Below are 16,042 nucleotides of genomic sequence, written 5' to 3' on the forward strand. Positions count from 1 at the left end.
CAGGAGGATATGGGATGGATTGCAGAGGATTGCAAGAGACAATAGGAATCGAGAGGACTTGCAGCCAGGGGGAACAGGGGATAGACCAGAGAATTGCACCATTACCAGGAAAAGGCAAGTCTACATGACTGGGGACTCCTAACTAAGAAGGATAGACAGGCCTGTAACCAGTGGTGAGCTGGAGCTGGTTCACGTGAACCGGTCGTTAACCCGCTTCCCTGCAGGGGGCGCTGAGGCTTCGATGGGCTCCGGCCGGGAAGTGATGTAATTCCTCCTCCGGCCACCAGGGGCGCTGTGCTGCAGGAGCCATGTGGGCTGCCGCCTGGCCCTGAGCATGAGCCCTGGTGCTGCTGCTGCTGCTGCTCCCCTGGCCCTGGGGCTTCCGCTGCTGCCTGGTGGGTCCCCGGCTGCTCTGCTGGGCCTGGGCTGCGTCTTGCTACTTTCCCCGTGAGTACCCACCACTCTGCCGCACCCCCTGCCCTGCCTCCAGCCACCCCCCACCCCCTGCCTGCAGCCAGCCCCCGCCTCCAGCCACCCCCTGCCCTGCCTCCAACCAGCCACCCTCGCACCCCCTGCTCGCATCTCCAGCCACCCCCGCACCCCCTGCCCGCAGCCTGCCCCTGCCGCACCCCGTCCTGCCCGCAGCCAGCCCGTCTCCAGCCAGCCCTGCATCCCCCTGCCCTGCCTGCAGCCAGCCCGTCTCCAGCCAGCCCTGCATCCCCCTGCCCTGCCTGCAGCCAGCCCCACACCTGCTTGCCTCCAGCCAACCCCGCACCCTCCTGTCTCCAGCCAGCTCCACACCCCCTGCCCTGCCCGCAGACAGCCCTGCACCCCCTGCCTCCAGCTAGCCCTGCCCCATGCCCCTGTCTGCAGCTGGCCCTACGTCCACTGGTGCCCTGCAGTTCCCAGGGCACTAACCCTGCACACCTGCTTCAATGAGGGGGGCAGGGAGCAGCTGGGACCCACACATGTGCACACCCTAGGGTGACCAGACAGCAAGTGTGAAAAATCAGGACGGGGGTGGGGGGTAATAAGAGCCTATATAAGAAAAAGGCCCCAAAATCGAGACTGTCCCTATAAAATTGGGATATCTGGTCATCCTAGCACACCCCCAGGGAGTGGCGGGGACCCACACATGTGAAACAGAGCTCATTTCTAGTTCAGGCCCATCTTTTTAAAAAAGAACTTTAGGCAGGGTTAACACACACCTGTATTTTCCCAGACAGGTCAGGCGTTTTGGTTCTTAAATCGCCATCCAGGAGGAATTTTTAAATTTTAAAATACGGGAAAATACGGACGTGGTAACCCTGCTGGTACAAAAAAATACATACTGGGGCACCTCTCTTAAATCAGAACTTTTTATAGGGAACCGGTTGTTAAGATTTTGGCAGCTCATCACTGCCTGTAACCAGAGCTGATCCAGAGGACAGAAGGGTGTGCTGTCTGCTGGGTGCTACGATACAGGATGTGGACCTGAGGCTGAAGAGGATCCTAGTGGGAGAAGGAAAGAATCCACTGATTGTCCTTCACGTGGGAACAAATGATACGGCTAGATTCTCGCTGGAATGTATCGAGGGAGACTATGCCGGGCTGGGGAAGATGCTTAAGGAAATGGAGACTAAGGTGATCTTCAGTGGGATTCTGCCTGTTCCTAGAGAAGGGCAACAAAGGTGTGACAAGATTATAACTATCAACAGATGGCTCAAGCAGTGGTGCTATGAGAAGGGCTTTGGGATGTATGGCCACTGCGAAGCATTCATGGACAGAGGACTGTTCTCTCGGGATGACTTCACCTGAGTAGGGAGGGAAATAGACTTCTAGGATGGAGGCTGGCACAACTGATTGAGAGCTTTAAACTAGGAATTTGGGTGAGATGGTTCGGAGATGTACATGTAATCTCCACGCTGGATTTTAAAATTGAGAGGGAAGAAAATGAAGTAAGAAAGGATACAGCCGTGGGTAGGAGAATGGACATAAGGAGGAAGGGTAGTGTAGATACCAGTCCAATAGGTCATACTGGCAGTAGAATGTCTGTGCCTAATCAGGTAAAGAATGTGACCGAAGCCAAACAGCAAAAATTAAGATGTTTGTACACCAATGCGAGGAGCCTAGGTAACAAAATGGGAGGAACTAGAGCTACTGGTGCAGGAAGTGAAACCAGATATTATAGGGATAACAGAAACATGGTGGAATAGTAGTCATGACTGGAGTACAGGTGTTGAAGGGTATGTGCTGTTTAGGAAAGACAGAAATAAAGGTAAAGGTGGTGGAGTAGCATTGTATATCGAGGATGAGGTAGACTGTAAAGAAATAAGTGATAGAATGGATAAGACAGTCCGTCTGGGCAAAAATCACATTGGGGAAGAAAGCTACTACAGCCTCCCCTGGCACAGTGCTTGTGGTGTGCTATAGACTGCCGGGATCCGATCTGGATATGGACAGACACCTCTTTAATGTTTTTAATTAAGTAAACACTGAGGGAATTGTGTGATCATGGGAAACTTTAACTACCAGATATAGACTGGAGGACAAGTGCTAGTAATAATAATAGGGCTCAGATTTTCCTGGATGCAATAGCTGATGGATTCCTTCACCAAGTAGTTGCTGAGCCGACGAGGGGATGCCATTTTAGATTTGGTTTTGGTGAGTAGTGAAGACCTCATAGAAGAAATGGTTGTAGGGGACAACCTTGGTTCGAGCGATCATGAGCTAATTCAGTTCAAACTGAATGGAAGGATAAACAAAAATAGATCTGTGACTAGGGTTTCTGATTTCAAAAGGGCTAACTTAAAAAAATTAAGGAAATTAGTTAGGGAAGTGGATTGGACTGAAGAATTTGTGGATCTAAAGGCGGAGGAGCCCTGGAATTACTTCGTCAAAATTGCAGAAACTATCAGAAGCCTGCATCCCAAGAAAGGGGAAAAAATACATAAGCAGGTGTTGTAGACCAAGCTGGATGAGCAAGCATCTCAGAGAGATGATTAAGAAAAAGCAGAAAGACTATATTTTATATTTTTAAGGCCAGGCTTGACAAAGCCCAGGCTGGGATGATTTAGTTGAGGATTGGTCCTGCTTTGAGCAGGGGGTTGGACTACATGACCTCCTGAGGCCCCTTCCAACCCTGATATTCTATGATTCTACAAGGAGTGGAAGATGGGAGGGATCAGCAAGGAAAGCTACCTTATTGAGGTCAGAACATGTAGGGATAAAGTGAGAAAGGCCAAAAGCCATGTAGAGTTGGACCTTGCAAAGGGAATTAAAAGCAATAGTAAAAGGTTCTATAGCCACATAAATAAGAAGAAAACAAAAAGAAAAAGTGGAACTGCTAAACACTGAGGATGGAGTGGAGGTTAAGGATAATCTACGCATGGCTCAATATCTAAACAAATACTTTGCCTCAGTCTTTAATGAGGCTAACGAGGGGCTTAGGGACAATGGGTTCATGGGTTCACTGATCATGTTCAATGTTCAAGGGTTCACTGATCTCCAGAAGGTTTGTGATATTTCGAGAGAGAGAATGAACAGATTAACAGAAGTATACTAGGGAAGTTAAATTTATGGGGCAATAAGTTAGCAGTCTTTTTTTGAAGATGGGGAAAATCTAACAGTTTCAGAGTAGCAGCCGTGTTAGTCTGTATTCGCAAAAAGAAAAGGAGTACTTGTGGCACCTTAGAGACTAACAAATTTATTTGAGCATAAGCTTTCGTGAGCTACAGCAGTCTGAATGCATCCGATGAAGTGAGCTGTAGCTCACGAAAGCTTACGCTCAAATAAATTTGTTAGTCTCTAAGGTGCCACAAATACTCGTTTTCAAACAGTTTCAGTTATCAGTATACACAAAGCCTCAGTCATGCAATGGAACATGCCTAGGAAAACTCAATGGAGAGAAGCCAGTGGAGCTCCACCCAGATCTGCCAGTGTGGATCAGACTGCTGTACTAGGAAGTAAGTCTGTTTGAAAATTGGGATGAATATAAAATAGTCAGGCCTAGATACACATCTTGGAGCATTATGAAAACTAGCAAAATGAATAGTTCTTTTCACAGAATCTCACCTCCTATTCATCCAAGCTATTTATTTTACTTGTTGAAAATAAATTTTAAAATAGCTGAGTGTTTCAGACATTTTGGATAGTCATTCATTTATTTTTTCTCCATGTTCATTAGTATTATTCTGGTGGTTTGGTAACCAATCTAAAATGTATGCTATGGTACAAAGAGCATGAGTGAAACATTTGTTTGTTTATATATATAAAAAAATAAACAAACAATTCTTTATTCAGTTTCTGAAGCATACTTGGGAAATAAGGAGCAACACTTCTCCTCACATTGGAACATAACTGTAAAACTGTGGAATCATGAAAACTCAATTTTAAAAAGGTATTTTCCCCTTTAACAAAAATCCTTGTTGTGGGCTGATCCACAATGACTTCTCTTAAAGTCTTTCAAGCCAGCATTAAAAACAATAACCCAGTATTGGTCCAGTGCAGTCATTGGTACACTACACTTCAATAAAGGCACATATTACAACACCCCCTTAAGTACTTAATCTATATCTAAATTTCTCTGAGCTTCATGTCTTCTGAAAAGTATAAACTTCACTTATTAAAGGAAGGTGGAAAGAGAAAGGATAGTAGAACTGTCCAACATAGGAATAGAGTAATAAAAATGTCAGCAAATTAAATATAATGTAATGAAATAGCTTGCAAGCACACAAATTCTTTCCTTATTTATCAAAATTTTAATCTTGGTACTCATTATGTGAAGTGTCTTCTGAAAAATGTGTGGCTTAACAAAATGTATGTAAAATGAAAAAGGCTTTGGAAAACAAGGTCAGTTTGAGGGAGACAACTTTGCTGACCTCTGCCAAGTCTTAGGAGAGAATCCTTCCATAAATCTAGCATTACATAATTCAACTGCACTTGGCTCTAATTATTTGGTTCTACTCTTTATTTAAGATTAAAATATCCCCTTCCTCCCCCCGACTAATGCCCCAATTCAAGAAAGGACTTACGCACCTACTTAATTTAAAGCACATATGCAGCCACAGTGAGTCCGGACTGTTCACATGCTGAAAGTTAAGCATATGCTGAAGTGTTTGGCTGAATCAGAGCCTGAAGGCAGGGGACTCAGTTACTCAAACTCTGTCCAAAACAGAAGAATTCTGCTCACCTTAACAGCAGGATTTTCCCACTTCTCTCCCAAAGTTTTAATAGTCACCATAATGAGGTCTTCTACTACTAAGATTACTATACTTACAAAATAAACGATACAAGATTTAGTAGCATACTCTAAATCAATACAGGTACTGTATCCAGTCACTTTGGCAGCAGTAGTTGAATTATAATGAAAACATTTAACTTTCTTTTTCAGAAATTGTTTGAACACTTCCTTTCAATAGTTTACAGGGGCTTTTCCAGCCATGAGTGCAAGGTTTTGTAGTGTATCTGATCAGATAATTAATTTTCCCAGCCTTCTAACAGAGAGAGGCAAACTTGTAGCACGTGATGAACACTTCATTGTAGCTCAGTTAAGGATATGTGGTTATTTGTAATTTATATATCCTATTCTCAGCCTATCATCACAGATATGTTTAAAAAAAAGTACAGTTTATTACAAACGATATATGCTCCAGTGTTTGGTTAATTCAGTGTATCAACACCAAATGAAGAAACCACTGAACCTGACGGCAAATCAAATGATGATGCATGTACTATAAGGGAACATATAAAAAAAGAGTTTAGTAATTGTAAGCACTGAAAAATATTTGACAAAGATACTGAGAATTAATTAACTGTAATGATCCCAGTTACCCCACACAGTGGTAGAAAAGTGTAGTCTCATCATCGAGCAAGAACTACTGACAATAATGCAGTGAATGTTTTATTTACAATAACCCACAACAGCCTTGGACAGCACAGTGTTTAGCTGGTATTAGAAGCAACCACGTATCCTGTTTCGGTTGTACATACCCCTTGTATTATTGGGGATGTATTCCCAGCTGTACAACACCCAGAGGGGAAACCTTTTTTTGCCTTTTTTTTTTTCTTTTAACCTATTGAGGGCTATCAAGTCAGTCAAGCAAAATTACAAAGGTCCATTTAATTTAAAATAATCACAATAACCTTTTCCTGAGTAAAAAAAAATTCAGTATTCCATCAAATACTCTCTTTCTCTCCTCAACTTTTTAATAACTTAGTCTATAATGAAAAAGGATGAGGCATCTAGAGAAGAAAACCAGCACAGTGACTATATATTTCTATTTTACAGACACAGCTCTCCAGAGTTTTATAGATTTTGAACCCATTTGCTTCTTACTTTGGCCAGCTTAGTGTATTTGTTCTAGAGATTAAGGAAATGCTGAAATCAGTTTCTGCTCATGTTCCTGATGAACAGAGAGAGCTTCATTATATGGCAAGGAGTAGAGTTTGGACTTGCTGCACAATGGAAAGATTTAACGTAACAGAGAAGGCAAGTACTGAAATGTCACATACACTGTTTAAATCAGTCACTTCTGCAGGGCTCAGATGGAAAACTATTAGCAGTTCGCTGTTGGGCTACTGCTAGAATTACTAGTGCTGCAGAAATTATATTTATCAACAAAATGGCTGCAGAGAGAGAGGGGGGAGCATGAACCCAATTTTGATTTAAACTGTCAAAGCTCAGATTTATCAACCAGGCATGTGAACAGAACCTAAGATTTCAGAAGTCAAAAGAGTCAAACAATTCCTTTTAGAAGTTACATGCCTGCATGAAAAAATAGTTTTGTAGTGATGGTATAGGATAGCAATGTCAGAGAAAAATACATATGATTATTACAAAATAGTCACTGAAAGATTATGTAATATAGTCATCCATTTTCTCATTGATAAAGTGCATTTATCTAGCCTGAGAGTAAGTTCCACATTGATAAAGGAATGCTAAAGCACTTCACCAATATAGATTACAGGAAATCCAGAGCTGTCCTGAGTCCTATAGCCAGTTGTCTCAGCAGAGACTCAGGACACTTCTGAGAAGAGCATCCCTCTGCCGGTCCAGTTGAGGTACTCCATTCTAATTCAGTACATCATTGGCAAGGGTCACTCGCAAATCACCTGTCCAATGCTATCTGAAGATTCCCACATTGATGGAAAGAGCCACTTCCGGTTTACGATGCTTAGTAGCTACCTTCCCCTCAGAGAAAACATCGTTCTGTAAACGCTGTGCTTGTCGGCTATAAGAAAATCACACGGTGATATTAGCATTAAGCTGTAGTGCTAATAGTGTACTTCTAGGAAGCTGTAAATCAATTTGGAACCTGATTACTACTTTGGCAAAGATGACACTGCACTCTGACACTTGCTAATTGTGTATTTAAGTGTGCCCCAGATGAACAAAGGGCTGATTTTTCCATTGCTCTGTATCTTGGGAGGTCAACCTGTGCAAAGTGGGTGAAACATGCTACAAAATCAGAATGGACACACAAAATGCAAGCTAGGGGAGAAGGGAAGGTTACTTACATGTAACACGAGATTCGTCAAGATGTGTGGTCCCTATCTGTATTCCACTGAGGGTAATGCATACATACCATGTACCTAGAACTGGATTTTTTCAAAGTGGCAATGTCTGTTGGTCTGTGCATGCGCCCCTGCATTACCTCGTGATTTCGCCTGAGGCGATAAAGGATGGGGCAGATCGACCACATCTTTAGTTCCTTCTCTACCTACCATATCCACAGCAGAGGGGAAGGAGGCTGGGATTGGAATACAGCTAGTGGCCACACATCTTGAAGAACCTCCAGTTACAGGTAAGAAACCTCCCTTTCTTCTTCAAGTGATGGCCCCTATTGTATTCCACAGAGGGTAATTAACAAGCAGTACCTAGTTTCAAGGAGGGTGCCAGGAAGAGGACGGAACCATGAAGGGGCGGACTGCTGCATCGAACACGGTATCCATCACAGAATCATGCACTAGCGCATAATGAAAAGATGTGTACCGAACTCCACCTGGTTGCCTTACATAGGTCCGCAAGGGGTACGTCCTGGAGCATGGCCATAGATGATGCCTGTGCTATTGTGTAACGGGCCCGGATCCACCTTGTGGGGACTATCCTGATAGTTGATAGCAGAGCGTAATGAATCCTGAGACTCACTTCAAGGTTCTCTGGATGGAGATGGCCTGCCCTTTAGTTCTCTCTGCTCCAGCAACAAACAGTCTGGAAGACTTCTGGAATGGTTTGGTTCTTCGCAGGTAAAAGGCCAGAGCCCTACCGAAATTGAGGGAATGAAGCTGCCATTCCTCATCTGAGGTATGTGGTTTGGGAAAGAAAGTGGGTAGGTGTATAGGTTGATTGAGGTGGAAGCAGGAAACCATCTTTGGTAGAAACTTGGGATGTAGGTGCATAAGGAGACCTTGTTCTTATGGAATGTGGTGAATGGGGGATCTGCCATCATAGGCCCCAGTTCACCAACCCTCCTTGCAGAAGTAATCGCAACTAGGAAAGTTACTTTCTTAGAGAGAAGAGAAAGACAGCTAGGCCAGAGGTTCAAAGAGGGGCGGGGCTTCCAAGATCTGGCAAACAAGGGGTGGGTGAAGATGGAATGCCTTTCCACAGGAGGCTGGAAGACACTAATGATTGCAACGTACACTTTGATGGTGCTGAGGGCAAGCCCTGAGGCCTTTAAAGACAGAAGGTAGTTCAATAGCACAGGGATGCCCAGAACTTCGGGGGCATGACCTCTATATTGGGCCCAGGCAACGAAATGAGACCACTTGGCCTGATAAGACTCCACAAGGCGATCCTTTCTGCTATTGGAGAGGATATCACAGACTGTTGGCAAGCAGCCTTGTGCTAGCAGAGGCGTCCATCCAAAAAACCAAGCTGTCAGGTGGAGTGCCCTTGGATCAGGGTGTCTGAGTTTGCCATCGTGTTGAATAAGTAACTTGGGGAACACTGGTAGTGGGAGCGTGGGATGCTTTGACATGCAGAGAAGAAGAGGGAACCAGAACTGACAAAGCCAATATGGGGCAAGCAGGATGACTGTCGCCCTCTCCCGTCTGAGTTGGTGAAAAATGAGTGGTAGGAGTGGCAGGGGAGGGAAGACTGTTGTTCCAGTCCAACTAGTCAACAATCAGTGCGTTCCCTATACAAGTGGGTACCAAGACCTCCCCTGGAGCAACTGGTGTTGGTGTGAGATGCAAAGAGTCTCTGGTCAGAGTTCCCCAGAAGCTGAAAACATCCATGAACTGCATTGTGCAGCACCCATTTGCGGTTGGTTGCAAAGTTTCTGCTGAGAGTATTGGCAATCACATTCTGGGTTCCTGCAAGGTAGGCTGCAGCCAGGAGTATATGATATGACATGCACCATTTCCAGAGGCGTACCACTTCCGCATACAGTGCTGGGGACCGTGTGCCACCTTGCTTGTTTATGTGGTAAACTGCAGTGGTGTTGTCAGACATGGCCAGGACATGATGAGAACAGACAGCTGTTAAGAATATGTGGCATGCCTTGCATACTGCTCGTAGTTTGAGAATGTTGATGTGCATCCTGGCTTCTTGGGCAATCCAAGTGCCTTGTGTCATACGATCTCTCATGTGGGTGCCCCAGCCCTCGGATGATGCATCCGTTATAATTGTAAACACTCGGTGAAGACAGGAGGAAAGGTATCCTGGAGCAAACCTGGAGTGGGTTTGTCCACCACTAAAAGGAACAGATGACTTCCGGTGGAATGGTGAGAGGGATGTCCATGGATGGGCACATGGTGGAGTAGATTGTAGCCAGAGTTGTAGATAGCGGAGGTGTAGATGAGCAAAGGGTGTGATCTACATACACGCTACAATGTTAGCAAGGAGGGAAAGGCAAGTTCTGGCTGAGACAGAGGGACTGAAGTCACCAAAGATGATCAGGTCCAGTAAGCGCTGGAACCTGTCTTTTGGCATATAGGCATGTGTGGAGGCTGCATTGATGCACGCTCCTATGAATTCTAGGAATTGTATATAGAGCAAAGTCAATTTTTCTACATTGATGCTCATTCTTAGGGAAGAGTAAAACAAGTTGGGATGTCATTCCTGAGCTTCTTTTCTGGACTGTGACACCAGCAGCCAGTCATCTAGGTACAGAAAGACAAGGACTCCTTGTTGCTGGAGGTGACCCGCTACCATAAAGAAAAATCTTTGTGAAGACTCATGGGGCAGTTATAAGTCAAAACGGCATGGGCACCAGGTGAACCGTGGGCTCAGGGAAGCTAGTCCCTGGCCCTGCCTGTCCCTTCCACCTGAGGCCCCGCCCCACTGCCCCACTTCCCCTGCTGAAGCCCACCTGAGGAGTGTAAACAGGATTCGCTCCTCATGACTAAGCCTGCGACTCTTTCACGGAGATTGCAGAAGTCATGGATTCTGTGACTCTCCTCCCCCACCCAAACTCCTTCCCAGAGTCTTAGGCAGGTGGGGGGGGGGTGGAGTTTTGAGGGGTGGGTTCTGGGCAGCATGAGTGACATTATTGGCCTGCTGGGAGGATTTGAGGACTGGCACTGGCTCAAGGTAAATTGAGTTTGGAGACCCCTGCTCTAAACTAGCTTGGAATTCAAAACGATCCTGGTAGCTTATCTGTGGATTTTACCATCTGTCCATAGTGTAAGAACTCGTATATGGCCATTAGCACCAGAAGGTTCGAGATCCAGAACTGGAGGCTGGCTGAAGAGAAGGTCCAGTCTCTTGCCCTCTTGGTCAGTTGGGGTGGAGCGTGGGTGCTGTTGTATAGCAAGCTGCATAGCAGCCTGAATCACCAGGGAGTTGGGCAGAGGAAGAGAGAACAGGGACTCGCACTCTTTGGGTGGGACACAGTACCTTTTGTCTGCCCCTTTCGCAGTTGGAGGCACACATGGCCAGGGTCTGCCACACAGTGGGTATAGGTTGCAGAATGTCCTCATTGCTCAGTAGGGCCACTCTGGCCAGTATCGAAGTATGAAAAATGTCTAATAGGTGGCACTGCTTGTCCTGCATCTCTTCCCACGGTATTTCAAGGGCATGAGCTATCCTATGTAGTAGGCTCTTGAAATTGATGGTAGCTGGCTGGGGGAGAGGGGGAGATTGACAACACAGTCTCATCCAGGGATGTTGAGGGACTTCCTCTGGATCCGCCAGTACGGCTGATCAGGGCATCATCTAATCCTGGTTCTGAGCATCTACTTAGAGAAGAACAGGTTGGTGATATGGGAGAGTCCTCCTGTATTGAACGGGACAGTTCTGAAGGCAAATATTAGGGCCACGAGCGCCAATATGGCCAGCCTGGTTGATTCTGGCCATACTGTTACAGCTGTGTAGTCCAGAGATACCAGAGGCTCCTGGGTTAAGGTAAGGGAGGGTATTGCCATGGGACCTTCTGATAGTCATGTCTTCGTTACGGAAGTGGCGGGCCATATGTAATGTCTGGGCCATCAGACTCCATGGAGGAATTGGAGTCCTGCATCAATGGTGGTGCGGACGGACCCAAGAGTGTCATATGAACATAGCCAAAAGGTGGAATATTGTGTACGGAGATGGGCCCCTCTTAGGAGGAGAGAATACTGGGGCACGCAGAGAGTGCATGTCTCCCATTGTCAACAGTTCATGAGGCCCGGGAGTGGTTGAAAGTCTCCTTGGAGTCAACCGCACCCGATCGATGGACAGAACCAGGGCCAGTAAGATTCACTGGTTCCAAGACCGGCATTCACTGGATGCCGGTGGAGCTGGTGCCCGGGTGTGCTGATCCATAACCAGGACTGGTGGATCTGGCGAGCAATGCAGGCTTTTGTCACTCTTGTGGGTCTTGGAGCATGGTGCCCCTTCTTGGCCAGAGCTCATGGACAGCAGAGCACCTTTCTTAGACCTGGAGAAAGAGCTACTGCCATGTTTATGTGCGTGCGTCAGTGACTCATGGCTCGACTCTGGCATGGGTGCATAGCACTGGTACTGGTGGAGCCAGTCTGGGGTTCCGTGGCAGGAGGTGTACTCTTGGAGTGTTCAGGGTGATGTATGGAGGGGAGGGAGGATTCCCCGGCCAGGGTCTGACTATGGCCTGATGGTGACCTCCAGGAGGTACTTCTTAAAGTGGAGGGCTCTGCCTTCCCGTGTATAGGCAGGGAAGGAGAGACAGATGCTATATCTGAACATAGTGTGGGCTTCCCCCAAGCACTACAGACAGTGCTGGTGTTCATCGTTGGGGGAGAACAAAGAAGGGCAGGAATCCTGGCCTCTCTGTCATACTCCAGTACTCAGAGGCGGGTTGCTGGAGGCAGGGAATTTTTTGGCGGGGAACCACCAAGGCAACGTTCTGAGTTTGGAGACTTGAAGACTTTCAAAAACAAGAAAAGTACTACACAAAACAACAAAATCCTGACTACATAAAGAATAGAAACATTTTTTTGAGAAAAGTTTGGAAAATGCATCACCAAGGATGAGAGGACAGCTGAAGCTCCAACTTGGACCATGCGGTAGTGAAAAGGAACTAAAGATGCAGTCGGTTCACCTGTCCTCAGGTGAATCCACGGGGCAATGCAGGGGCACATGCACGGACCAGCAGACACTACTACTTTGAAAAGCTCTGGGCACATGCACATTACCCTCAGTGGAATACAACAGGGACCATCACTCAAAGAAGAACTGAAGCCCCACATGTTGAATGGGTTCATGGTGCAGACATAGTATTAAAAACAAGAAGTTTTTTACTTTTATTCAGTGCACCTCCTTTGGTCCTGTCAGGACTGACGACTGTTACTAGGCGTTGACTATCCTTAGTTACATCTTCTGCCTCAGACAAAATATCACAGCACTAAAAATCTGTGAAAGCTGGTAAACCCCTTTACATATCTGAGAACACAAAAATACTGTAATAAATACCTTTTCTTTTTTTCCATTGCAAGCTGCCTCTGCGTCTCCTTTCCAATATCATCTCTCACAGTACTGAAGTCCTTACCATCCTCAAGTAGGAGATTCTGTTGCCAGAAGGTATTGAGTGCATTAGTTTATTTTTAGTTCTCATAATATATTATATCAGCCTCTTAGTAGTTTAATATAGTTCATTTGATTGAACATTTTTTTTAAAACTTACAATCTTTGCACCAAACCACTTGGGTTACTGAATCTGAAATAATACAGGGTGGTGGGATCCCCACAGTACCCTACGCACTCTTCCATTAGGCTGGTAACGAGCATTAGGAGAGGCAGCAACAGGAACAGTGCCCTGTCCCCACTCTCACACAAAGTTGTGACAGATGTTTATATGCAGTCTCTGTCATACCCATGCAAAGGAATACAGAAGAATGACGCAGAAATCAGGACACAGTGGATATTATTACTGTTGAAGCTACATGCTTGTTCATTAATACAACTGGCTGTTAAATCCCAGCTATTTTCACAACTGTGTTAATTCTTAAGTTTACCTTTACACCGATAATGTCTCCATCTTTCAGGTGAAAGGGTGCTGACTGCAAACTCTCCTGTTTTTTCTTCCGTTTCCTCTTTGAAATTTGCTGGGTCTGAATAAAACCAAAGTATCAAAAAGTGTTCACATGTCCTAAGCCTAGAGATTTCAGAGATTCTTAAACTGATTTTTGTTGGTTTCACCTTCTAAGGTATGAGCGGCAAAGAGTCCTGTGGCACCTTATAGACTAACAGATGTATTGGAGCATGAGCTTTCGTGGGTGAAAACCCACTTCGTCGGATGCATGTCATCCGACGAAGTGGGTATTCACCCACGAAAGCTCATGCTTCAATACGTCTGTTAGTCTATAAGGTGCCACAGGACTCTCTGCCGCTTTTACAGATCCAGACTAACATGGCTACCCCTCTGAACCTTCTAAGGTATAAAACTCCTGGGGGCAGCTGCTCTTCAGCAACTGAAGAGTCTTATTTATTCTTAGAATTGCATATGTACCTATGTCAACAAGTTTTCCTCCAGAGGTCCCCGTACCCTCATTCACCATGAGGTTTCCCACTTATCCTTCCTCTTCTCCATACACATACTTTAAATTTCCCACATCCCTCCAACAAAGGAGGTCTAGATTATACTGCATTTATAATCAGTTAACTACAAAAAAAACCAGGAGTACTTGTGGCACCATAGAGACTAACAAATTTATTAGAGCATAAGCTTTCGTGGGCTACAGCGCACTTCATCGGATGCATAGAATGGAACATATAGTAAGAAGATATACATATACACATACAGAGAAGGTGGAAGTTCAGTATATTGACTCTATTTCCCCATGTTAAGTATCCTCACACCTTCTTGTCAACTGTCTAAATGGGCCATCTTGATTATCACTACAAAAGTTTTTTTCTCCTGTTGATAATAGCTCATCTTAATTAATTAGCATCTTACAATTTGTATGGCAACTTCCACCTTCTCTGTGTGTGTGTATATATATATATATATATATTCTTATAATAATAATATATTCTTATTATATGTTCCATTCTATGCAGCCAATGAAACGGGCTGTAGCCCACGAAAGCTTATGCACTAATAAATTTGTTAGTCTCTAAGGAGCCCCAAGTACTCCTGTTCTTTTTGCTGATACAGACTAACACAGCTGCTACTCTGAAACCAGTCTTATTAATCTCTCCTAATAAGGAAGCCATTCCGTACCCCTAATCGTTTCTGTTGCCAGTTTCTGTACCTTTTCCAAATCCAATATATCTTTTTTGAGATGGAGTGACCAAATCTGCCCACAGTCTTCAAGATGTGGGCGTACTATGGATTTATATAGAAGTAATATGATATTTTCTGTCTTCTTATCTATCCCTTTCCTAATGATTCCCTACACTCTTAACTTTTTTTTATTACCATTGCACATTGAGCAGATGTTTTCAGGAGAACTATCCACAATGACTCCAAGATCTCTTTCTTGACGGGTAACAGCTAATTTAGATTCCATCATCTTGTATATGTAGTTGGGATTATACTTTGCAATGTGCATTACTTTGCATTTGTCACCACTGAATTTCATCTGCCATTGTGTTGCCCAGTCACCCAGTTTTGTGAGATCCCTTTGTAACTCTTTGCAGTCAGCTTTGGACTTAACTATCTTGAGTAACTTTGTATCACCTGCAAATTTTGCCACCTCACTGTTTATCCCTTTTTCCAGATCATTTATGAATATGTCGAACAGTACTGGTCCCAGTAGAGACCCCTGGAAGACACCACTGTTTACTTCTCTCCATTCTCATAATTTATTCCTACCCTTTGTTTCCTATCTTTTAACTAGAGTACCTGGCAATGCTTTCAGGATCATCTAATGATCCTTAATTTAACTTAATGACAAGTCTTTTGTTTGTTATCTTAATCACCCTGCCTCTGTTCATAGACAAACTCCTTGCCACAAAAGTGGAAGCTGTGAGCAGCACAGAATTCATCACATATCACACTCAAGTTGTGTTGCAGTTAAGAGCTCTGTCTGGGGTTAGGGTGAGCGATGTGAGCAGACCTCAGGTATGAAATGGCGTGGGGGCTCATAAATGGCACCCCGGTTCTACTGGCATAGGATGTAACTGAACTCTTATTGTCCTTCCACTGAAATCAGGAAGAGTTGGATCAAGCCCTTAAAGAATAACCAACCCCATTCACTTCCAAATCCACCTGATGGGTAATACTGAATGAAATGTGTGTTCAAAAGTATTTAAACTTTCCTACTTTACTTTTATATTAACAGTCTCTGCACAAAGTAAAATTGTTGGCATCTGTCATTCCAGTCCCAAATTAGTTCCTCTGTCATTTCAGATCTTACCCAGCTGGAGACTGTCATCCACTCAAACTTCTCAGGGAAGTATTTTGCAATTTCGATTTTCTCCACAGGGAGAGAATAGTGAGCAGCAAGTCTATGCCTCAGTGCCCATGCTGTGCATTCTTTGGAGATATCCCACACCAAATCCACAGAGTGGTAGTAATCCCTCTCCCCAGGTATGCCCATCTGCACCCGAAGCAGCAAGTCACTGGGGCTGTGATCAGAAAAAATAAAATAAGGGGTAACAAAGTTCTTGCGAATCAAGCTTCCAGGAGCCATGCACATTCCTGATCAATTCTTTTCC

General features: G+C 44.7%; 1 protein-coding gene across 6 annotated transcripts in view; it reads right to left on the reverse strand.

Annotated features, from left to right (window-relative positions):
• Positions 1-5,868: 5,868 nt before the first annotated feature.
• The window catches only part of USP40 (ubiquitin specific peptidase 40), a 58,620-nt gene continuing 48,446 nt past the window's right edge, over positions 5,869-16,042 (reverse strand). For 5 of the 6 annotated variants that reach the window (XM_048869776.2, XM_048869774.2, XM_075118168.1 and 2 more), the window contains 4 exons: positions 15,742-15,952; positions 13,396-13,491; positions 12,854-12,948; positions 5,869-7,211 (listed from right to left, as the gene is read on the reverse strand). In XM_048869776.2, the coding sequence (XP_048725733.1) occupies positions 7,103-7,211; positions 12,854-12,948; positions 13,396-13,491; positions 15,742-15,952 (511 nt within the window). In that variant the 3' untranslated portion in view covers positions 5,869-7,102. Of the gene's footprint in view, positions 7,212-12,853; positions 12,949-13,395; positions 13,492-15,741; positions 15,953-16,042 lie in introns of those variants that run through there. The other variant, XR_012664466.1, reaches the window with a different exon arrangement.

The sequence above is a fragment of the Caretta caretta genome, chromosome 11, assembly GCF_965140235.1.
Source record: "Caretta caretta isolate rCarCar2 chromosome 11, rCarCar1.hap1, whole genome shotgun sequence".
Classification (NCBI taxonomy): Eukaryota; Metazoa; Chordata; order Testudines; family Cheloniidae; genus Caretta; species Caretta caretta.